This window comes from Hypomesus transpacificus, chromosome 13 (assembly GCF_021917145.1).
Source record: "Hypomesus transpacificus isolate Combined female chromosome 13, fHypTra1, whole genome shotgun sequence".
In the NCBI taxonomy this organism is placed as follows: Eukaryota; Metazoa; Chordata; class Actinopteri; order Osmeriformes; family Osmeridae; genus Hypomesus; species Hypomesus transpacificus.
The window spans coordinates 8,372,108-8,396,115 of record NC_061072.1 but is presented as its reverse complement, the minus strand read 5'-3'; the positions used below and the strand labels follow the sequence as shown (position 1 = coordinate 8,396,115).

Sequence of the window (24,008 nt, the reverse complement as noted above, 5' to 3'; positions counted from 1 at the left end):
TCGTTGTAAGTGACTCACTCTCTTCAGACCGCAAGTTTCAGTCGACCTGCCGAGAAGTTTGTCCCTGACGCAGCTAAACTTTCCATGTATTTCTTCTTCAGTTGTTGTGAAAGAGTCAGTGTGTGTTTGTCAAAGGCTGTTCCTGCCCCGAGCACGAGGAAGTGTTCGTTCCTCTCCAGTCCTCCTCGGCATTCCCTTAGCGACTGTGTCTGTCCATGATGGCTGCCAGTGTTTCATCGTGGCTCCATTCCACTAGCTCGCTTCCCTCTAATTGGATTAAAACTGGTCCACTTGGATTGAGCTAACATGCTCACTAGCCTGTGTTTATGTCTGAATGACTCCACTCCTCCTCCCTTGCTTATTCGCTCTCTGATGGAAAGGCCCTCGTCAGGATTCTTCCCAGGCGCACCCAATGAATTTAGCACACACGCTTTCTTACACTCACGTCGTATTGTCTCTGGAAACCAATCCCGTTGGCAGCGTGGTGGAGAAGAATTGGTATTTTTACCCTAGGCAGTAATACCATTTCAGAGTTTTCTGTCCTGTTGCCATGGAGATCCTAACATATGCTGAAGGGTTCTACTCTGAGGCAATGTTCTGCTCCTTAGTGTATGTGGCCTGTAGAAAACCAGACCAGAGCGGGTTCCTTATGCACCACTCAGAGAACACCTCACAGCTCCTGTACTGAGTATTTACTGCTTGTGGACGGGAGCCAATGCACCAGCTTGCGGCGAACGAATCGCTGATCTTCTCAATAAGCGTTGAATTCACTGGGTAATATCGGGCCTAAACGTTCGTTTGTGGCGTCTCTGGTTGAGAAATTCCTTTCTGGGTGAAAGGTGCTGTGTCAGCACTGCCGGCCAGGCACAGGAGTCAGCTCCCCAGGAGCGTCAGAGCATCACACTGCACCCCTGCTCTACCTTCCTCCTCCTCCTGCTCTGCATCACACTGCACCGCTGCCATCGCGGCCTCCTCTTCCTCCTACTCTGTCACACTGCATCCTCCTCCTCCTGCTCTGTGCTGGTCTCCTCCTCCTCTTCCTCTTGCTCTGTGCTGGTCTCCTCCTCCTCTTGCTCTGTGCTGGTCTCCTCCTCCTCTTCCTCTTGCTCTGTGCTGGTCTCCTCCTCCTCCTCCTCCTCCTCCTCTTGCTCTGTGCTGGTCTCCTCCTCCTCCTCCTCTTGCTCTGTGCTGGTCTCCTCCTCCTCCTCTTGCTCTGTGCTGGTCTCTTCCTCTTGCTCTGTGCTGGTCTCCTCCTCCTCCTCTTGCTCTGTGCTGGTCTCCTCCTCCTCTTCCTCTTGCTCTGTGCTGGTCTCCTCCTCCTCCTCCTCCTCTTGCTCTGTGCTGGTCTCCTCCTCCTCCTCCTCTTGCTCTGTGCTGGTCTCCTCCTCTTGCTCTGTGCTGGTCTCCTCCTCCTCCTCCTCCTCCTCCTCTTGCTCTGTGCTGGTCTCCTCCTCCTCCTCTTGCTCTGTGCTGGTCTCCTCCTCCTCCTCTTGCTCTGTGCTGGTCTCCTCCTCCTCCTCCTCTTGCTCTGTGCTGGTCTCCTCCTCCTCCTCCTCTTGCTCTGTGCTGGTCTCCTCCTCCTCCTCTTGCTCTGTGCTGGTCTCCTCCTCCTCCTGCTCTGTGCTGGTCTCCTCCTCCTCCTCTTGCTCTGTGCTGGTCTCCTCCTCCTCCTCTTGCTCTGTGCTGGTCTCCTCCTCTTCCTCTTGCTCTGTGCTGGTCTCCTCCTCCTCCTCTTGCTCTGTGCTGGTCTCCTCCTCCTCCTCTTGCTCTGTGCTGGTCTCCTCCTCCTCCTCTTGCTCTGTGCTGGTCTCCTCCTCCTCCTCCTCTTGCTCTGTGCTGGTCTCCTCCTCCTCCTCTTGCTCTGTGCTGGTCTCCTCCTCCTCCTCCTCTTGCTCTGTGCTGGTCTCCTCCTCCTCCTCCTCTTGCTCTGTGCTGGTCTCCTCCTGCCGAAGCTTCCTGGTCGGAGCTCATTTGCTGAAACCCAGTCGGACAGTTTCCTCTGTTTAAAGATTCAGGCGTCTGGAGCTGTCTTCCCCACTGACACATTCCCCCATCAAAAATGAGCACTGGTCGTGAAATATTCACCCAGGCTACAGTCAAAGGTCAGGTGCTTGTTTTATATTATTGTGTTATATATTTTTTTTAAGATTTGTCCTCCCTTCCTTAGATGTATTATTCTTCCAGCCACAGAACCCTAGCCACAGCAACGAGAGGGTCTCCAGCTGCAGAATATAGTGTGGGAGATATCGGTTAGGCCTGGTCCGGGATTCTAATCAACAACAGCAGGCCAAGGTTATGTTTTTTTGTTTTGAGGCCTTTTGGTGCTGCGTACAGTACGGTGCTGCTTGTCAGAATAACCGAGAGAATGAAAGAGAGGGGGAGAGGGCAGGTACGAACACGGACATGTTCACACACATAACCTGGTGTTCTGAGAACATCGTACATTTCTTCCGAGCACAACAGTGTTCCATTCTCGTTCTGGATGGTACGCATTAAAAACCTCTCCTTGTCTGTCTCTCAATGATGTGATTGTGAGTTTTCTTGGCCCAAGGACACATGTTGGAAAGAAGTTTCTTTCTGTGCCTCTCAGTCCATAAATACAAACCGAAAGCTTTGCTCTCTTAAAAGCTTTGGGCTGCGATCACTTAGTCAATTGTCACCGAGCTTTTATCCGTAAAACTGCAGTTTCCTGTCAGCCCGCTAAGGTTACCCACCCAAGGTGTCTCTCGTGACAGAAGCTGTTCTGTCACCCAACCCCTGGGATCATGTCACCCCGGTCTAAAGTGTGCCAGGATGGGACTTCAGTCTGGCCGTTCTCAAGTCTCGTCAAGATAGAGTTGCAGGATGCGGGAGGAGAGTACTCCACAGCCAATACTGTGTCTGAATGACTGTGAGCTCTCCACAGCCTTTTCACTGTGTCTGAATGACTGTAGGCTACTGAATCACTGGATTGTGTGAAGGCAAATAAAACACTTTTTTTCAGTGAGTCGGCCTTGCTTTTACTCAGCTCTGAGTCAGAACTGACGAAAAAAACAAGTGTTCCTGGAACTCTGTTAGCTCTTATCTTTCATCTTCTCTTGCCGCACTGCCAGAACGCTGCCCTTCCACGATCATCTACAACAGGACGAGGTTGGAGAAAGAGCCCAGAAAAACTCTTCTCAGGAAAAACAAGCTTGAGGGACAAGAGGAGTGAGTCATGTCCATGCCAGAACACATTACAGGCTCCTCAAGCTAACCCTCTGCTCTCGGGTCCTAACTCACCACCTCCCCTCCCACGTCCCCTCACTCCCTCCAACCTTCCTCACCTCCCCTCTGACTGGCAGGGAAGGCAGGGCAAGAGGAATTTAATTCGGGGGTGGGGGGGGGGGGAATTACTTTCAAGTGAAAAGGGTTACTTTAATCTCAGTTCCGAGGAAATCGGAATTCAGGAAGTGGTGAACAGAACAGGATTGCATCATCAGTACAAGGTCCCACCTACCTCAGATTACATTCCCGGGCCTTGCCGTCTTCTTTTCCACAAAATTGAAAATGTCAGTTGGCTCTTTGGTTGGGAAACTGTGTGCTAATCTCTGTTGCTGGTGAAGTTGTAAGGGCATGTTTCACACTTTCAACACACGTTCCCACCTGCAAGTACGCACCCCTCCCAGCCTCATCTAATCCAGGACTTAAAAAAACGCTGATAACTGACTCAATTTGCGTAACCTGAATAAACTTGTGATGACATCTAGTTTCTGCAGGAACAGGAAGTGTTTGGGGGGGGGGGGGGGGGGGGGGGGGTACACTTCTACTTTCACAAATCCCCCCCCCTTGCCCTCAAAACCCTGGGAGGCCAAAACCAACTAAGATAACCTGAGTGTCACTCTGGCAGATGGTAGCTAAGCTGCCCGTCCCCATGGCTACCGGTCCCAGCACTCTGTGGGTGTCCTCCAACAATGCTACGCTAAGTGATGCTAACTCAGGCTAACGACCTGCTGGGGCGCTAGGCGTACTCGGGAGATGGCGCCGACCCATCCCAGCAGGGTGTCGCGGCTCCAGCAGGCATCCGAGAGTTGGCCAGGGACGGCTTGGAGAGACTGCAGACTGGGTGGCAATGAGATGGTTTGCCCTTCTGGTTTATGAACACTGACAGTTTTGCTTTGCTCTGGATCAATGCTGGTGTTGCTTTCATTCCTCGGAACGACTGTTTGAAAAAAAAATTGTTGGTGTCTGTCCCATCCTCTACCCTGGCTGTGTCCTGATCTCAGCCCTGATCCTGTCCCAGCCCCAGCCCTGTCCTAGCCCCGGCCTGACCTAGGCCCAGCCCTGTCGTAGCCTCAGTCCTGGCCCTGGCCTCAGTCCTGACCTGGCCCTAGCCTCAGTCCTGTCCTAGCCTCAGTCCTGTCCTAGCCTCAGTCCTGTCCTAGCCTCAGTCCTGTCCTGGCCCTAGCCTCAATCCTGGCCCTAGCCTCAATCCTGGCCCTAGCCTCAGTCCTGTCCTAGCCTCAGTCCTGCCCTAGCCTCAGTCCTGTCCTGGCCCTAGCCTCAGTCCTGTCCTAGCCTCAGTCCTGTCCTAGCCTCAGTCCTATCCTGGCCCTAGCCTCAGTCCTGTCCTGGCCCTAGCCTCAATCCTGGCCCTAGCCTCAGTCCTGGCCCTGGCCTCAGTCCTGTCCTGGCCCTAGCCTCAGTCCTGTCCTGGTCCTAGCCTCAGTCCTGTCCTGGTCCTAGCCTCAGTCCTGGCCCTAGCCTCAGTCCTGGTCCTAGCCTCAGTCCTATCCTGGCCCTAGCCTCAGTCCTGTCCTGGCCCTAGCCTCAGTCCTGGTCCTAGCCTCAGTCCTGTCCTAGCCTCAGTCCTATCCTGGCCCTAGCCTCAGTCCTGTCCTGGCCCTAGCCTCAATCCTGGCCCTAGCCTCAGTCCTGGCCCTGGCCTCAGTCCTGTCCTGGCCCTAGCCTCAGTCCTGTCCTGGCCCTAGCCTCAGTCCTGTCCTGGCCCTAGCCTCAATCCTGGCCCTAGCCTCAGTCCTGGTCCTAGCCTCAGTCCTGTCCTGGCCCTAGCCTCAGTCCTGGCCCTAGCCTCAGTCCTGGCCCTGGCCTCAGTCCTGACCTGGCCCTAGCCTCAGTCCTGTCCTAGCCTCAGTCCTGTCCTAGCCTCAGTCCTGTCCTAGCCTCAGTCCTGTCCTGGCCCTAGCCTCAATCCTGGCCCTAGCCTCAGTCCTGGCCCTGGCCTCAGTCCTGTCCTGGCCCTCGCCTCAGTCCTGTCCTGGCCCTGGCCTCAGTCCTGGCCCTAGCCTCAGTCCTGGCCCTGGCCTCAGTCCTGGCCCTAGCCTCAGTCCTGGCCCTAGCCTCAGTCCTGTCCTGGTCCTAGCCTCAGTCCTGTCCTGGTCCTAGCCTCAATCCTGGCCCTGGCCTCAGTCCTGTCCTGGTCCTAGCCTCAATCCTGGCCCTAGCCTCAGTCCTGGCCCTAGCCTCAGTCCTGGTCCTAGCCTCAGTCCTATCCTGGCCCTAGCCTCAGTCCTGTCCTGGCCCTAGCCTCAGTCCTGGTCCTAGCCTCAGTCCTGTCCTAGCCTCAGTCCTATCCTGGCCCTAGCCTCAGTCCTGTCCTGGCCCTAGCCTCAATCCTGGCCCTAGCCTCAGTCCTGGCCCTGGCCTCAGTCCTGTCCTGGCCCTAGCCTCAGTCCTGTCCTGGCCCTAGCCTCAGTCCTGTCCTGGCCCTAGCCTCAATCCTGGCCCTAGCCTCAGTCCTGGTCCTAGCCTCAGTCCTGTCCTGGCCCTAGCCTCAGTCCTGGCCCTAGCCTCAGTCCTGGCCCTGGCCTCAGTCCTGACCTGGCCCTAGCCTCAGTCCTGTCCTAGCCTCAGTCCTGTCCTAGCCTCAGTCCTGTCCTAGCCTCAGTCCTGTCCTGGCCCTAGCCTCAATCCTGGCCCTAGCCTCAGTCCTGGCCCTGGCCTCAGTCCTGTCCTGGCCCTCGCCTCAGTCCTGTCCTGGCCCTGGCCTCAGTCCTGGCCCTAGCCTCAGTCCTGGCCCTGGCCTCAGTCCTGGCCCTAGCCTCAGTCCTGGCCCTAGCCTCAGTCCTGTCCTGGTCCTAGCCTCAGTCCTGTCCTGGTCCTAGCCTCAATCCTGGCCCTGGCCTCAGTCCTGTCCTGGTCCTAGCCTCAATCCTGGCCCTAGCCTCAGTCCTGGCCCTAGCCTCAGTCCTGGCCCTAGCCTCAGTCCTGGCCCTGTTGCTGTATGGATCTTCTGCATTATTGAGCAGGACCAGCCCCCCGGGGAGCCAGGCTTAGGAACAGCACACCACATCCAGCCAATGATTAGCAATCCAGCAAGCCAGCCACACTGGAGGACCCTCTGCTCTCGGGTCCTAACTCACCACCTCCCCTCCCACGTCCCCTCACTCCCTCCAACCTTCCTCACCTCCCCTCTGACTGGCAGGGAAGGCAGGGCAAGAGGAATTTAATTCGGGGGTGGGGGGGGGGAATTACTTTCAAGTGAAAAGGGTTACTTTAATCTCAGTTCCGAGGAAATCGGAATTCAGGAAGTGGTGAACAGAACAGGATTGCATCATCAGTACAAGGTCCCACCTACCTCAGATTACATTCCCGGGCCTTGCCGTCTTCTTTTCCACAAAATTGAAAATGTCAGTTGGCTTTTTGGTTGGGAAACTGTGTGCTAATCTCTGTTGCTGGTGAAGTTGTAAGGGCATGTTTCACACTTTCAACACACGTTCCCACCTGCAAGTACGCACCCCTCCCAGCCTCATCTAATCCAGGACTTAAAAAAACGCTGATAACTGACTCAATTTGCGTAACCTGAATAAACTTGTGATGACATCTAGTTTCTGCAGGAACAGGAAGTGTTTGGGGGGGGGGGTACACTTCTACTTTCACAAATCCCCCCCCCTTGCCTTCAAAACCCTGGGAGGCCAAAACCAACTAAGATAACCTGAGTGTCACTCTGGCAGATGGTAGCTAAGCTGCCCGTCCCCATGGCTACCGGTCCCAGCACTCTGTGGGTGTCCTCCAACAATGCTACGCTAAGTGATGCTAACTCAGGCTAACGACCTGCTGGGGCGCTAGGCGTACTCGGGAGATGGCGCCGACCCATCCCAGCAGGGTGTCGCGGCTCCAGCAGGCATCCGAGAGTTGGCCAGGGACGGCTTGGAGAGACTGCAGACTGGGTGGCAATGAGATGGTTTGCCCTTCTGGTTTATGAACACTGACAGTTTTGCTTTGCTCTGGATCAATGCTGGTGTTGCTTTCATTCCTCGGAACGACTGTTTGAAAAAAAAATTGTTGGTGTCTGTCCCATCCTCTACCCTGGCTGTGTCCTGATCTCAGCCCTGATCCTGTCCCAGCCCCAGCCCTGTCCTAGCCCCGGCCTGACCTAGGCCCAGCCCTGTCGTAGCCTCAGTCCTGGCCCTGGCCTCAGTCCTGACCTGGCCCTAGCCTCAGTCCTGTCCTAGCCTCAGTCCTGTCCTAGCCTCAGTCCTGTCCTAGCCTCAGTCCTGGCCCTGGCCTCAGTCCTGTCCTGGCCCTAGCCTCAGTCCTGGCCTGGCCCTAGCCTCAGTCCTGTCCTGGCCCTGGCCTCAGTCCTGGCCCTAGCCTCAGTCCTGGCCCTAGCCTCAGTCCTGGCCCTGGCCTCAATCCTGGCCCTAGCCTCAGTCCTGGCCCTAGCCTCAGTCCTGGCCCTAGCCTCAGTCCTGTCCTGGTCCTAGCCTCAGTCCTGTCCTGGTCCTAGCCTCAATCCTGGCCCTGGCCTCAGTCCTGTCCTGGTCCTAGCCTCAATCCTGGCCCTAGCCTCAGTCCTGGCCCTGGCCTCAGTCCTGTCCTGGCCCTAGCCTCAGTCCTGTCCTGGCCCTAGCCTCAGTCCTGGCCCTAGCCTCAGTCCTGGCCCTAGCCTCAGTCCTGGCCCTGTTGCTGTATGGATCTTCTGCATTATTGAGCAGGACCAGCCCCCCGGGGAGCCAGGCTTAGGAACAGCACACCACATCCAGCCAATGATTAGCAATCCAGCAAGCCAGCCACACTGGAGCCCATGAGGGAAAGCTTTTAGCTATGTGGGTTGGGCTGTAAAACCTTTATCCTACTGAGCTAGCCTGAGGCAAATTACACCTATACAGCACGTGCATAAACAGCATACAGATTAATCATTAGTGTGATGTTCTTCTGCGTGTTGCCTGAAAGCATTGTACATGTCACACCAACCCTGCAATCTCTAAATGCTGACAGTTTTATAATTATTATTTCACTGTTTGTGAAATGTATCGAAAGATTGGAAAAAGTATTTTCGAAAAAGACAGAGGGAGGTAGCGACATGACTGAAAATACAGACATTACTGATCACCCATGGCCATATATGAAGGAGATGTTCCAAATTGTCGCTGTCAAAAAGGATTGAGCCCACACTTCTTTACTTGAACTTGAGAAAAAAGATGTAGTCAGTACTTCAACTTTGACCATTCTTTTTAAACATGAGTATCCGTACTTCTTCTTGAGTGAAAGATGTGTGTACTTTTGCTATCTCTGCTTGTGACGAATACAAACACCTGAAAAATGCCATTACATTATTTACCTAATTATTTCTTCTTGTTTTTTATCCTGCATACCACCACTGTGCATATTTACTTTGAAATTGTGTTTAGGTTTTCTCAACAATGAATTTTCACAGAACAATGGGAACTGGGAGAATGGACCGAGACCTATTTTGGGTCTCTTTCTTCTGGAATACGGTGTATGGAATTGGCAATTTGAGAAGCAGTATCCAATTTCATTTATCTTGCCCCCTCTGTTCTACTGTAGTGATTTGAAAGCTGCCATTCACGTTGTAGACTAATGAAAAGGAGGGGTGAGGTATTGATTGAGCACTGCATGATGAGAAAATCGCCGATATTCTAGTGCGAGTGAATGTGTAGAATGATGATGTTCAGTGAAGTTTGAGGCAAGAGAAGGTAGGTTTGTGTTCGGAGACTAACAATTCTCGAAAAAAAAATGCTTTGCTGTGTAATAGATCTTTCTAAACCAGGGGTGTCAAACATACGGCCCGCGGGCCGGAACCGGCCCCCAAGGAGGTTCGATCAGGCCCGCAGGATAATTTGAAAGTGGAAAAAATGCATAAAAGACATGGAATTAATATTTTTAATTCGCTGCAATTCTTTGCACTCTTTCCATCAGAGTAGAAGACAAGCCGCATCACTGAGACAGACTGAAAACAGCAGACGGTATCAATTAATACCTTGGTCTCTACTAGGGATGGGCGAACGATGCCTTGTGAAGCTTTGATGGTTTCTTCCGGATTGTGCCGGCCCAAAGAGCCGAACTATCGGCGCTTTGAAAATGAACAGCGTCATCTAGCAGCCGTTTAAACTGGCTGAATGAGGCGTAGTGGTTGTCTCCGACGGTAGACTACCCTACGTTATTCAATATTTAATTAAGGCTACATGTGTTCATTTTGATCTGATATTAGTGCTCACACATTAAAATGTTGTGATACATCCGTAGGCCTTTAGAATTATGTCATTTTCTCACAGTAAAAGTTAAAGAATATCGTACGAGATTCACTGGACTGGGGCGCGAACTTGGGATCCCAGATTCGCATTAACAATATGTAATCGTACAACGCTTTAACCAACTACACCACCGAAGAGATCATTACTTGTTAAAGCGGTTGGACGGACTTTATACGATATGGTCTTTATATCAATTAAACTAGATAACACAGAAGAAAGACATGATATTTTGGTTATTTATAGCAGAGTATGGTATAATTTTAATGGTCCGGCCCACTTGACATCTCCCTAGGCCGTATGTGGCCCACGATGCGAAATGAGTTTGACACCCCTGTTCTAAACAATACTTTCCAGTGTAATACTAGATTGGAGTAGTACTTTGTTTAGTAACTGTTATTATGGAAGGACAGCCCATTCCCCTGGTGATGCCTCTTCCTTTGTTTTGAGAATGATCTGAACAGACACTGCCCCCAGTGGCCAGTAGGGGTAACACGTCTTCCAAGTCGTCTGGGCTGTGTGCCAACCGAAGAGAGGCATTGCTAATGACTGTCGCACGAAGGCCAAATGTCTCGTGGCGAGGCAGGGAGAAGCCGGCGGCAGTGGTCTCACTAGATCTCACACCAGCGCTCCCGATGTGGAGCCCAGCCGGAGGGGGGTGTCCTGTGTCTCCGCTGGAACGCCCTGCAGCCCTGCATCCCCTGGCGCCCCCCTGATCCGCTGCCTCTGACTCAGCACTGCCCTGGCTCTCCCTGTTTTCACCCTGACCTGCTGGCTCCAGTCCTGACCTGCTGGCTCTAGCCCTGCTCTGCTGGCTCCAGCCCATCGTTTCCTTGCAGTCGTTTGTTTCATTTGCCCACGCCTCCACCAACCGCGTTGAACTTGATTTAAAGGCTTCCTGTTTCTCCCCCTCCCAATCCCTCATCGGATCCCCTCCCTCCCTCATCCCTTCCTCTCTCTCCGTCCCTCATCTCTTCCTCTCTTTTTGTCTCAGTGGCCTTACTTTACCTTCCTCACAACCCCTCCCAACTCCTGTTACCGTGGCTACCCATAAACACTCACTGCGATTGGTGGAGGGGTGCAGTTGATACACCTCATGAGTGAATAGAGAGGTGTGGAGTGTGCAGTGTTGGCAGCAAGGGTGGGAGTGGAGGGGGGATTGAGGGGCGAAGGGGAGGCGATTGTCTTGCGGTGTTTCTCTAATGTGAGCTCCTGGCTGTGAGCCCAGAGAGCTGTGAGCCCAGAGAGCTGTGAGCCCAGAGGGCTATGAGCCCAGAGAGCTGTGAGCCCAGAGGGCTATGAGCACAGAGAGCTGTGAGCCCAGAGGGCTGCGAGCCCAGAGAGCTGCGAGCCCAGAGGGCTATGAGCCCAGAGAGCTGTGAGCCCAGAGAGCTGTGAGCCCAGAGGGCTATGAGCCCAGAGAGCTGCGAGCCCAGAGAGCTGTGAGCCCAGAGGGCTGTGAGCCCAGAGGGCTGTGAGCCCAGAGAGCTGTGAGCCCAGAGGGCTGTGAGCACAGAGAGCTGTGAGCCCAGAGGGCTGTGAGCCCAGAGAGCTGTGAGCCCAGAGAGCTGTGAGCCCAGCGGGCTGCGACACGGAGGAGCAGCTGAAGGGCCAGAGCTGCACCGCCAAGCCCACGCACACGCATGGAAGTGTGTGTGTGACTGCGTGTGTGTGACTGACTGACTGTGTGTGTGTGTGTGTTTTGTGCCAGTTTTCATAAAATGTATCAAAGCAGAACCTCACAACACAGCCTTTTACCATCATGGCTGTTCAAGATCACAGTCTCTCCATTACTTAGCCCCGATCATGTTTTCCCACCAAATAATAAGCCTGGTCAGCTATAAACTTCTCTCCATTGATGACGGGCATAAAAAATTGGTGATAAAATCGATACGACCCTCTACACGCACACAATCGCCTCTGTGGCCCTGTAACATTTAATGACTTTATGATCACTTTGCACCGGCAACACCAAATCAATTGGTTAGACAGCCGGCTTCTCAGGACTGCCAGGTCTGGTTGGTTCAACTGTCAGAGACGGAGCTGGCGTGACGACCGTTCTAATGGCTGCCAGGGGGATCTGTCTGAAAACAGGAGGTGTCACACTGGTCTGTTGTTGTTCTTCTGTCATCAGAGTGGTGTGTGTGTGTGGTCACACAGACAGTGTGTGGCTTCTCTCACGTCGGTTGTGAAGCCTAGTACAGTCGATTTTAAAGACAGATATTATTATTTCCCCTTCTGTCACACCTGAACCCTTGAATCTGGAACACCCTTCTCAAACCATGAACCACGGCGCATTGTAAACCCACTGTTTAGCAGGCTCCAACCCACGTGTGTCGTGAACCTGGAGACCTACAGCTTCCACAGCTCATGTGTTTCTACATGCTTTAGTTTTGAGGTGTGGAGGTTGTTATGGGATTGGATCTTAGTACCTTCTCAGCCAGAGGAAAGATTCTTCTTATTCAGCGTGGTGTTGATGGATGGCTGGTTTTGTTATCGTTGACAGGGGTTCGAAAGAGAACACCCTGTATGTTAACTGAGAGGGTTGGTGGACACAGCCTGCAGTTTGTTAGTGTTTCAGGGCTAAGATGTCCTAACCCGGGTCACTGTTGGTTTCTCCAGAGAGTGTGTTTTCCTAACTTCAATTCTTGTTAGTGTTGGAGGGTCAAGTTTCACGTACGTACGTGTGTGTGTGTGTGTGTGTAGGGCTAGCCAGAGCCTGGGAGACCTGATATCTAATGGAGCCTGACACAAAGCACTAGGACATCCTCCTACCCCCACTCCCTGACTCGGGCTTGGAACACACACACACACACACTGAGCAGAAGAGAGAAACACTGTACTCACACACACACACACACACACAGCAGAAGAGAGAAACACTGTACTTACACACACACACACACAGCAGAAGAGAGACACACTGTACTTACACACACACACACACACACACGCACGTATTCTCCACAGAGTGCACCCAAGAGAAGCAGTATTTGCACTCATCCCTCTGTCACTTCTCTCTCACCACCTCTCTGTCATCCCTCGCTTTACTGCAGGGGACCAGAGGGTCATCAGAGGGAGAGGGGCAGGGGGGCATGGGGAAGGAGGGAGGCAGAGAGGGAGAGGGGCAGGGGGGCATGGGGAAGGAGGGAGGCAGAGGGGGAGAGGGAGAGGGGCAGGGGGGCATGGGGGCATGGGGAAGGAGGGAGGCAGAGAGGGAGAGGGAGGTAAATGGAGAGAGGAGCAGAAGGAGGGAGAGAGGGACAGAAGGTGAGGTTGTCTCTCCAAAGTCCTCTTGAGGTTCATTCTGAAAGGGTTTAATGGAGTTGAAGTAAGGCCAGTTATGTGTCCAGGACCCATGCTGGAGTGGTATCAGAGTGGGAGTGAGGCCAGCCCAGTGGGCGACACCCTCAGGAGCCTATCAGGAGGCTCCGACTGGCCCTGCAGCAGGGACTAGCTACACAGCCCTGGAAAACCCCGTCTTATCACAGAAAAACCTCCCACAAATTGACTGAATTGATTTTCACTGTTTGTTGCCTTCCAGTCATACACACCAAGATGAACCCAGAGTTCCACTGCTACCTCTAAGAATAGACTTCACTTCACAGAAAGCGAGACAAGAATATATATTTCTTTTTTTTTCCTTTCTTTTTTCCTTCGTCTAGAGCATGTTTCTTGCGTAGTTGTACAGAAGAAGATGGAGGTGTTATGTCTGTATCGCCAGAATGTATCCAGCTGTGGAGTGCAGGAGATCTAGATTATTCATCAAACACGTGTTAGCAGGGCAGTAAGAGCTGAAGCCTGCCATACTCAGGCCAGGGATGTGGAGGGGGGGCGAGCACAAGCACTAGATCTGAGGAGGATCTCTCTCTCCTTATCTCTCTCTCTCTCCTTCTCTCTCCTCTCTCTCCTCTCTCTCTCTTTCTCCTTCTCTCTCTCCCTCGCCCGCTGATATGTCGGCTATGAGAGGAAGGGGGGGGGGGATAGGCTAAGGCTTTCTCTCCTCCGCTCTCTTCTCTCCTCTCTCTCTCCCTCCTCCCCTCATCCTCCATGTCACACATGAGCTGCTTGATTGACAGTGACATTTATGGAAGCTCTCGGATGGCGACCTTGCCCCCCCCCCCCCCCCCCCCCTCTCTGACGCTAGCTGCCCCCCTCAGGGGCGTTCTGCCATGCCCGTCCCTCCGGACGCTGCAGGGGCTGCTTGGTCACCGAGCATCGCTACTCCGAACAGTGGTGTGTCTGCTAGAAGCCGTTGGTCTGGACAGGAAGTAGAATTCAGGTCTTCTTCAGAAGGAAACCTGCAGTGATCACGCATCCTCACTGTTCACCAGCAGCATAGAGCAGTGTTGTAGCTGCCTCGGGTTGGAGTCACAGGACAGGATCCAGATAAGCGGTATTGACAGAGGATGACACCCTGGTGAAGACCTACTGCTGTCTATGATGGATCAGCTGCAGCATTGATTCACTGATATACGGCACATGACCTTAGCTTCACCCTGCAGTCCACATTGACATTCAGGGAGGATAATGAGCTAGGATGGCCACATGAAGTGGAGGTCTCTGTCTCTCTCTTACTCTGTCTTTGTCTCTCTGTGTGTGCGTCTATGTCTCTCTCTCTTTGTCTCTCTCTGTGTGTGTCTATGTCTCTCTCTCTTTGTCTCTGTGTGTGTGTGTGCGAGTATGTCTCTCTCTCTCTCTTTGTCTCTCTCTGTGTGTGTCTATGTCTCTCTCTTTGTCTCTGTCTGTGTGTGTGTGTCTATGTCTCTCTCTGGGCCTCCATCCCTTGGAGGCTTTGCTCTGTATTCTCAAGCAGAGAGCTCTCTGCTTTCCACTTTGTCAATCTCTCCCTCTCTCTCATACTCTCTCTCACTCATTCTGTCTCACTCACTCCCTCTCATTATCTCTCTCTCTCATACTCTCTCTCTCTCTCTCTCTCTCTCTCTCTCATACTCTCTCTCTCTCTCCCCGGACCTTCCCTTTGTTGTCCTCGTTCTCCCCTCTCTCCCTGTGCTCTTGTCTCTCTCTCGGCTGTCTCCCCAGTTCTCGTCACAGGAGCATTGTGTATGGATTTACTGCCCTCCAAACCCCCAGGAGCTAGATTTGATTCCAGGGCACTGGCTAATCTCTCTCTCTCCCTCATCCTCTCTCTCTCTCTCTCCCTCATCTTCTCTCTCTCTCCCCCTCATCTTCTCTCTCTCTCTCCCTCATCTTCTCTCTCTCTCCCTCATCTTCTCTCTCCCTCCCTCATCTTCTCTCTCTCTCTCTCTCTCTCTCTCTCTCTCCAAGCCCCCTTCTTAAACTCCTGCTTCTTTCTCATCTATTTCTCTACCTCTTAACTTTCCACCTCCTCTCTTCCCACCTCCTCTCTTCCTTCTGTGTTCCTATCAACTCTCTCTCTCTCTCCCTCTCTCTGTCTCTCTCTCTCTGTCTCTCTCCCTCTTCATCCTTCTTTCTCTCAGCTGGTGGGTTTAGAGTGCTGTGTTAAAGGCCTGCCAGTGCAGCAGCTGGATCCTGCTCCTAAGACTGTGGTGATGGTGCAAACGTTACCTTAGTGTCTAATATCTCTCTCTCGGTCTCTCTCTCTGTCTCTCTGTCTCTCTCTCTCTCTGTCTCTCTCTCTCTGTCTCTCTCTCTGTGTCTCTCTCTCCTCTAGCCACTCCCACTCCCCTGGCTCCATGGCGGCGGCGGTGCGAGGCAGCGAGTGGTCGTGCGGCCGCTGCACCTACCTGAACGCCGGGGCGTCGCCGCGCTGCTCCATCTGCGAAGCTCCGCGGCAGAAGCCCGACCTCAACAAGATCCTGCGTCTGAGCTGCAGCGAGGAGCAGCGCTGGGCGTGCCCCCGCTGCACCCTCAACAACCCCCAGGGCTCCGGAGCCTGCTCCGTCTGCGGCTTCGGCCCCTCCCCCGGCACGCCCAGCCCCCCCGCCGCCCCCGCCGCTGCTGCCACCTCCAATGGCCTCCTCCCCTCGGCTCCTCCCGAGCTGCCCAGCCCCGCGGCGGCCCCGGCCGTCCTCCCGGAGCCTCGCGGCCAGCCGCCCGCCAAGGAGGAGGGGCTGCGTCGCTCGGAGAGCAACGGCGAGGTGGGCGCGGCGCCAGAGGGGCAGCACGCGGGGTGGGCGTGTCCCAGGTGCACGCTGCACAACACGCCGGTGGCGCTGTCGTGCTCGGCCTGCGGGGGGCCCAGGAAGCTGTCGCTGCCCAAGATCCCCCCCGAGGCCCTGGTGGTGCCCGAGGTGCGCACGCCCGTGCTGGGCTTCCCCGTCCCCGTGACGGCGGGGGCCCCGCTCCTCATCGACCTGACAGCGGACGAGTCACCGCCGGCTCCGCCCTGCGAGCCCCAGGAGCCCCCCCAGCCCCTCACCTCCCCCTTCAGCCTTTTCTCCTCCCTCCAGAACAACCCCGTGCCCCGGAGCCGGAGAGAGGTGCCCCCGCCGGGGAGACCCCCCAACCCCGGCGCCAACGCCCCCAGCCCCACCTCCCCCTCCACGGCCGGCATCCCCCCCCAGCCCTGCCCCCCGCTGCCCCTCAGACCCCCCAAGCCCAAGCAGGCCCAGCCCCAGGAGCCCCCCTTCCCCAGCAAGCGCCTCAGCATCCTGGAGGAGGAGGACCAGGGCGCGGCCCCCGTCACCACGGCGCCCACCTGGAAGTGCCCCGGCTGCTCGCTGGCCAACCTGGGCGGGGCGTCCAAGTGCGAGGCGTGCCGCTCGTCGCGGGCGGGCGCCGACATCATCGACCTGGTGGGCTGTGAGGCGGTGCGTTTCACGCCGGCCAGCCCCTCCAGCCCAGACTTCAGCACCTGGGCCTGCTCCAAGTGTACCCTGCGCAACCCCACGGGGGCGCCCAAGTGCTCCGCCTGCGGCTCGTCCAAGCTGCACGGCTTCCAGGAGCAGCAGAGCTCCGCCCGCCTCCCCTGCCTGCACTGTGGCCTGCCTGGCCCCGCCCCCTGCACGTGCTCCTCCTCCTCAGGACACAAGGCACGTAAACAGGCCCGAGTCTACCCCTCCTCCGCCTCCTCCTCCGCCTCCTCCTCCGCCCTGCTGGAGAAGGCTGGCCAGTGGGCCTGCCCCGCCTGCACGCTGCTCAACGACGTCAAGGCCAAGAACTGCGTGGCGTGCCACACCCCTCAGCAGTACCTGACCCTGCGCAAGGTGAGCAAGCCGCTGAAGAGGAGGGAGAGCATGCACGTGGAGGCCCGCCGCCGCAACGACGAGGGCGAGGCCAAGGAGCTGTGGGAGAACATCGTCAGCTTCTGTCAAGAGGTAAGAAGAAGAGGCTGCTCCTGACTACCCGTGGGAAATGTAGTCCTGAGTAAGTGTGTAGTCCTGAGTCACGCCGTTTTCTGTGGGATGTTGCTTTTCCATGTTTCCGACTGACTGGTTGGCACTACAGTTTAGACACGACAGTTTAGTTTAGACACTACAGTTTAGTTTAGATACAGTTTAGTTTAGACACTACAGTTTAGACACTACAGTTTACATTATGGCTGTGTAGACCACATTTGGTTGATCTCCTTCTGACTACTTTTAGGCAAAATAGTCAAATGATACGAGTGTTTTTCGTTTGAGCGCCATAGTTTGTCTTACAAATGGCACATTACGTTACAGTCGGAACGTTTTTAATAAATCAAAACGTAGAAATGTTTATACTCACTACAAGGCCAGTAGCTAGCGACAGTCGGGCAATAACTGACAACAAACATAGCTTATCTAGCTTGGCTGAGTAAACATGGTGAAGATGAAGATTAGGGAACATGGGGAAGATCTTTCCGCTCTCATATGTAAGTCTGTTTCTTCTATTTCTTCATCAACAACTTGAGAGGTTGCACTGAAGAGTTATTCTCTCTCAACTAGCTAGAAGTTTCTCAGCTGTCTAAGTCAAAGCAGGGAATCAGACTTGGTTGCTTCTCGAGTACTCCCGGGCATTAGCTTCGCTGTCATTAGCTATGCTGTCAGTTCCGTGGCAAGTTTACAGGCAATGGCATTAAACGTTATTATACTCATAATTGGAAGCATTAAATCTCGTCGCAGAAGCCAAGTGCGAGTGTTTACAGTGTGATATCGGCCCAACGCGAGTTCCAGAGAGAAGTATCGGTGCATCTGTGGTTGCTTTAGATGGGTAAAAGGTCGCAAGTGTTAGTAAAGCACAATGCTAATGGCTACAATACCCCGCTCCCCCACCTCTCCCTCTCCCCCCACCTCTCCCTTTCCCCCAACCTCTTCCTCCCCCCCCCCCCCCCCCCCCCCCCCCCCCCCCCCCACATTCCGCTCTCCCCCCTTTCTCTCCCTCTCTGCCCACATCAGTCTGCCCAGTCCCCCTATCTGCCTAATTTCAGAGACGCTTGCCAAGAGATGCTAATAGGCTCTGATGTCTGCTTCTCTGCTCTCTCTCTCTCTCTCTCTCTCTCTCTCTCTCTCTCTCTCTCTCTCTCTCTCTCTCTCTCTCTCTCTCTTTGTCTCTGTCTCTGTCTCTCTCTCTCTCTGCTTATAAGTCGATTTCTGTTGTGGACGGGAGTGTCTGTCCCCTGGATGATCTCTGAAACAGTGTGTCCTTGCGTGGTGACTAGTCACTTTGCAAACTGAAACTGTGTATGTTTGTAGTCAGATGGACTAAACACAAAAAGAATACTCAGCAGCTGTATAGAGTGGCTGTGCAGATCTGGTCAGTGGCATGTTGTTGATGGTCCTCAGTGGTTCTGCTCTGGTCACCCCCCCCCCCCCCTCCCCCTTCTCTCAGGACGGAGCAGAGATGTCTGTGTCTCGCTGTTGAAAAGACAAATTGACATGGTGACGTGTTTTTTCTTAATAACAAAGTCAACATCACAGAGTCGACCCAGTTTTAATTTGTCTGAGTAAACTTTAATATTTCAATTTAGCAAAGTCGTTAACTCATAAAGGAGACGTCAAAGATCTCAATCCGCCCAACAGAAGTTTAGTTTTTTTAACCATAATGATGTTGACCCCCATTAAGAAACCATGAATTTTCATTAGGCAGCATTTAAATGTCAGTCTGTGTGAATTAATGAGGTTTTTTTATTTATTTTTATGGAGAAAACCTAATTAGCCTTTTGTAATTACAACCTGATCTCCTGGTAGAGACACCTAACAAAGAGTGATGTTTCTGTGGCGTCTCCACTGCCCTGTCTCTAACACTTACAGAGCGAGAGGTCAGCAAAGGTCTTTTCCTCGGCAGAATCATAATAGCTGGTTTGGTTCTGTCTCGGAACAGTCGAGTTCCCTCCGTGACGTCTCCCATGGCAACGCCAGTTTGAGCGAGTGCATCCAGGGCCTGTCCCAGTGGATTATGGGTACTGTGACAAAGTGGATCAGAATCTGCTTCATCTTCCGTCAGGAGGCGTTTCCACGGTGGGTTTGTGTGCGGTTGTCCTCGGCAAAGCTCCAAGCAGACGGAACAGCTGCCACAAGGCCGCGTTGAAGACGCCACAGGACGTGTCGGAAGCGTTCACGGGAGATTAGTGACTGCCTTCGTAACGCTGAGAGCTGAACTGTCATCTCAACATCAGTGCATCTCCTCTGTTAACAGGGAGGAGATGTTCACAGGTCTTCCTGATGGACCCAAACTTCCACCAGAGTCCCTGACCCTGGACCGATATCCCTAGCCCTGTACCCCAGCCCTAACTCCAGCTCTACACCCCAGCACCAGTGCTATGTCTAACCACAGCTCTATAACCCAGCTCTGTGATGTATTATTAATGCCTTGTTGTTGCGTGGCCAGTTCACCTGAAGGAGCTATCCTAGTGGAAGGATGTAAGCGATAGCATTTCCCTTTCTCTTCCTCCCTGACAACTTGGTTTAGTCTCTCCCACTCCTGTCCACTGCCCTTTCCAAACAGTATTGACATTTTGCTCTTTCTCCTTCCCTCTCTTCATCATCCACTCTGTTGTCCTCTGCTCTCCTCGATTGACTCCTTCCCTCTCTCACCATGACCAGAACACATGCACGCACGCATGCACACTCACACACACACACACACACACAACACCCGCCCTTCATCTTTCCTCCACGCTACACTACTCCTGCCCCCCCTCCCTCCCTCCCTCCCTGTTCTCTGCTGTGCATGCTAAGGTGAAACTGGGGCTGGGGCCTATAAATAATGATGCTACCAGAGAAGAGTAGCAGCAATTACCAGCTCCCCTACAGCAAATGTAATCAGTAGGAGTAGCAGTGGGAGGCAGACGCCCCAGTCTGGGGGGTGGGCGAGGGAGGGGGGGGGACTGGAGCGAAGTCACTGAGCACGCTGTCCCGGTTCATCTGTCAGGACAGCTCTCTGTGACGCTGCGTTTAGAGGACAGGGTCGACCCCTCCCAGCCCCGGCACGCTCTCACTTCCTGCAGAGCTGCTCCCTGTGGCTTAAAGGCCCCAATCGCTACATCACTTCCTGCTCCTGCTGCCTTCGATTACAGAGCTGCTGTGAAGAAAGTGTGTCACTCGCTAGGAATGGCACTCCCTCGGGGCACGCTTCTTCTTGGGTACCAGCACTGCTGGTTTGTTTATGTCGCTGTTTTCACACGGCCTTTCATATCCTCAGCAACAAACACCATCACCCCTTTATCATGTGTCCCGGTCCAGTGGTTCTACCAGACCAGGAAGCCACGCCTAGCTCCCCCCCTCCCTGGCCCCCTCCCTGGTCCCCTCCCTGGCCCCCTCCCTGGCCCCCTCCCTGGCCCCCTCCCTGGTCCCCTCCCTGGCCCCCTCGAGGTGACCTGGCCCCCTCCCTGGCTCCCTCCCTGGCCCCCTCCCTGGCCCCCTCGAGGTGACCTGGCCCCCTCCCTGGCTCCCTCCCTGGCCCCCTCGAGGTGACCTGGCCCAGCTCAGCAGGGGGGAAACCTCCCTTCCAGTTTCCACTCAGTGGGGAAGTCTCTCTGCGGTGTCTGCTGTCCACTGGATCATATAGATGATCTTTATCTCTCCGGGGTGTTTCCAGCTGCCTGTCCCAGCTCTCGTCTGTCCACAGCCCCCCCCCCCCCCCCCCCCCCCCTTACAGGGACCTGCTGGAAGGGGGTTTGGGGTCAAGGTTTTGCGTGTGTGTGTGTGAGTGACAGGCCTTCACTTAGTGTCCCTGTCACCCTGGTCCCATATCTGTCCATCAGCATGCTTACCATGATCAATAGGTTAACTGTAGCGTTGCAGTAAGTGCCATTCACATACTCTCTCTCTCTCTCTCTCTCTCTCTCTCTCTCTCTCTCTCTGCTCCTTTTTCCTTCTTTTTCTCAATGTTCTCCGTCTCTCTACGACTCTCTCTGTCTTTCTATTTCTGTCTCTCTCAGCCTCTAAGGTCCATTCAGAGGCCTGTAAGCACTAAGCAGGCAGTCTTCCAGAGGGACGTGTGCAGAGGGGAGAGCTCTGTTTAGTCAGCCTGTCTGCTCCCGTGTTGTCAGGTTGGCTGCTCCTGTGTTGTCAGGCTGGCTGCTCCTGTGTTGTCAGGCTGGCTGCTCCTGTGTTGTCAGGCTGGCTGCTCCTGTGTTGTCAGGCTGGCTGCTCCTGTGTTGTCAGGCTGGCTGCTCCTTGAGTATGTGACTGGTGAGGCGTGTTCAGGCGCTGGCTAAGACCCAGCATTGAGTTACTCACTGCTGGCTCAACACTGCCACTCATGCCTGTGTGTGTGGACTGTACTGTACTGTACTGTGTGTGTGTGGACTGTACTGTACTGTGTGTGTGGACTGTACTGTACTGTGTGTGTGTGTGTGGACTGTACTTTGCGTGTGCGTGTGTGTGTGTGAGAACTGAGGGAGAAGCAGATTATGTTTTGACCCTATTTCCAGGCCCTGCAGTCTCCATGGTACTCTGTAGGGAGGTTAGGGTTAAGGTTCCCCTCAGGACCTCTCAGCTCCTCCCTGCCCCCACCTGCTCTGCTTGTGGAAGGGTGCTTGAGCTTAAGTGGCTCGCCGGTTGATTGGCTGGCTGGCATGCCGCTGGGCTGAAGTGGATTGTGGGAAGGGTGGCAAATCAATCAGCCCCCCCCCCCCCCCTTACTGTGTGATGTCTCATCTGGTATTGTTGCGAGGGGGGGGGGGGGTCTTCCCACCCTCATAGGGCACAGGCTAGAGGCTAGATAAGGGGCCAACAGGGTGTACACAGTTATCAGTTCCACTGTTCAGTTTTGATTTCCAGCGTCTGTAATGAGCTCGTTTGATGGCTGGATCAGTGCTTCTGGGCGGGCTCCAGAGAGGGCGCAGGGCGGGGGGGCTCCAGAGGTTTGACACCCCCCCCCCCTGGAGAGTGGAGCGCCGAGTGCGTCCATGCGTGCATGCTAATATGCTAACATGTTAGCAGCAGGGGGCCGTTCCCGGAGGCAAGTGTCTGTTCCTGTTCCGCCTGGCCTGCTGAACCTTCTCCCGGGGCCTGGGGGCTCTGAACCAGCATCCGTCTGAAGGGTTACCACACAGCAGTCTGGGAGGGCGTCTGATGAAAGATTTTGAGAGTGAAAGCCCGTTTCCCCCGATACAGATGTATTTGTTCTGACACGTCTGGGAGTCACGTGATGTTCGCTCTGCTTGTGTGTATTCTGTGGTTTAGTATGTTCTGGAACTTTCTTAACCTTTCTGTTGAATGTTGTTGTTGAGTGAACTGTGGATGCCTCCCCTGTAGGCAGCATGAAAACTCGACTGAAAATGTGACTCTCAGAATGAGGCTAATGAAGTGTTTATTTCTATCTCTCTCTTTCTCTCTCTGTCTCTCTGTCTCTGTCTCTCTCTGTGTCTCTCTCTCACCCCCCCCCTCCCTCTTTCTTTAGAATGTGGTGAACTTCGTAGACGACAGTTTTCCTCCAGGCCCTCGTTCGGTTGGCTTTCCCGAGGGAGACAGCGTGCAACAGCGAATCAAGAAGTGGCTCCGCCCCCATGAGATCAACTGCAACAACTTCAAAGACCGGGGAGTGAAATGGTCGGTCTTTCGAACGCCGCGGCCCTCGGACATCCTGCAAGGGCTTCTGGGAAACTGCTGGTGAGATACCATACAATAATATTTCTGTGTGTGGTGTGTTTGTATTCTGCCTGTGCTCTGTGCATTGATGTTTGCCTGGACCCAGTCACTAAAAAGCCCCTCAGAAACTAGTGTAGCGTTGTACAGGTGATTCATTAAGTCTCTTCTCAAAGGTCACTAGGATAAATGTGAGACAGAGAGAGACAGAGAGAGACAGAGAGAGACAGAGAGAGACAGAGAGAGACAGAGAGAGACAGAGAGAGACAGAGAGAGACAGGGACAGAGAGAGAGAGAGAGAGACAGACAGACAGACAGACAGACAGACAGACATAGAGAGAAAACACCTTTGAAAACCGAGCTGTACTGGCCTGTTCAGTTCATCACTGAGAAGTGAAGAGATAAACTCCCAAACAGAGAAAGTGGGGGGAGAGAGGAGAGGGAGGGAGGGGAGGGGGAGGGGGGGGGGGGGGGGGGGAGGGGGGAGCAGCCAGATGTAGAGATGCAGCTCGTGACTGGAGGATTATTCATGAGAATGTAGGTCTGGACTCAGGCTTTATCTGCAAGCCCTTGTTTTGGACGTCCTTGGATGTGTTTAGTCACCCTCTGTTAGACACACACTCTGTCTCCCTGAAGCATACACACACACACACACACAGAAGTCCATCCTCTTACTTCAGTCACACTGTTCACTGATTCTCCTCTTCGCCCTTTCCTCTCTCTGCTTTCACTCTCTGTTTTATTTGTCTCTTTTTACTCCCTCCATTCCTTTCGCCCTAACTCACACTCACACACACACACTCACACACACGCACCACACACTCACACACACACACACACACACACTCACGCTGCAGCCTCTCAACAATAACCCTCCCCAGAGCTCGAACTGCACACTCGCTCTCACTCATGACAGGATGTAACCCACATTTCCAAACTTTGAATCCCTCCCCCCCCCCCTCCCCACACACACACACTCAACATTAGGTCCTTAAGTCCCACTGCCAATGAAAACACGTGTCTCAGCGCATGTGGCCAATCACCTGCTGACCTGGAGCAGAGAGACACGTCCTAGTCCACCGCTCTCTCGTTTTGCTCCAAAGTAATTTGATTTTGATTAGATCCTTTTATGTGATTGGATTTTCATTGGTCTAAATGGCCAGCCTCGCCCCTGCTCATCGCTCCCAGAAGCAGATGGGATGGCTCTATTAATACACTTCTGCTTGGAAACAGGGATTTAGGTTGCTGCAGGGGTGTGTGATGGTGAGTGTGTGTGAGGGTGTGTGAGGGTGAGAGTGTGTGTGAGGGTGTGTGAGGGTGTGTGAGGGTGTCAGAGGCTGGAGCCCAGGGGAACCCCAGGAGAACCGGCCGTCAGGTTCTGTGTTCTCTGCCTGTTCTTCTGCTTGACTCTTTTCATCAGCCTGACTGACCTGTGTGTGTGTGTGTGTGTGCAGGTTTCTGAGTGCCCTGGCCGTGCTGGCGGAGCGTCCAGAGCTGGTGGAGAGAGTGATGATCACACGGGGGATCTGCCAGGACGGAGCGTACCAGGTCCGGCTGTGTAAGGACGGCACCTGGATCACCGTCCTGGTGGACGACA

The 24,008-nt window shown here is 54.1% G+C and overlaps 1 protein-coding gene across 1 annotated transcript in view; it reads left to right on the top strand.

The window, feature by feature from the left end:
* The window catches only part of capn15 (calpain 15), a gene marked incomplete at its 3' end in the record, with an annotated part of 31,293 nt that extends 7,286 nt beyond the window's left edge, over nucleotides 1-24,007 (top strand). The window contains exons 2-4 of the mRNA XM_047032686.1: nucleotides 15,130-16,735; nucleotides 22,227-22,435; nucleotides 23,866-24,007. Of these exons, the coding sequence (XP_046888642.1) occupies nucleotides 15,152-16,735; nucleotides 22,227-22,435; nucleotides 23,866-24,007 (1,935 nt within the window). The remainder of the gene's footprint in view (nucleotides 1-15,129; nucleotides 16,736-22,226; nucleotides 22,436-23,865) is intronic.
* Nucleotide 24,008: the final 1 nt, after the last annotated feature.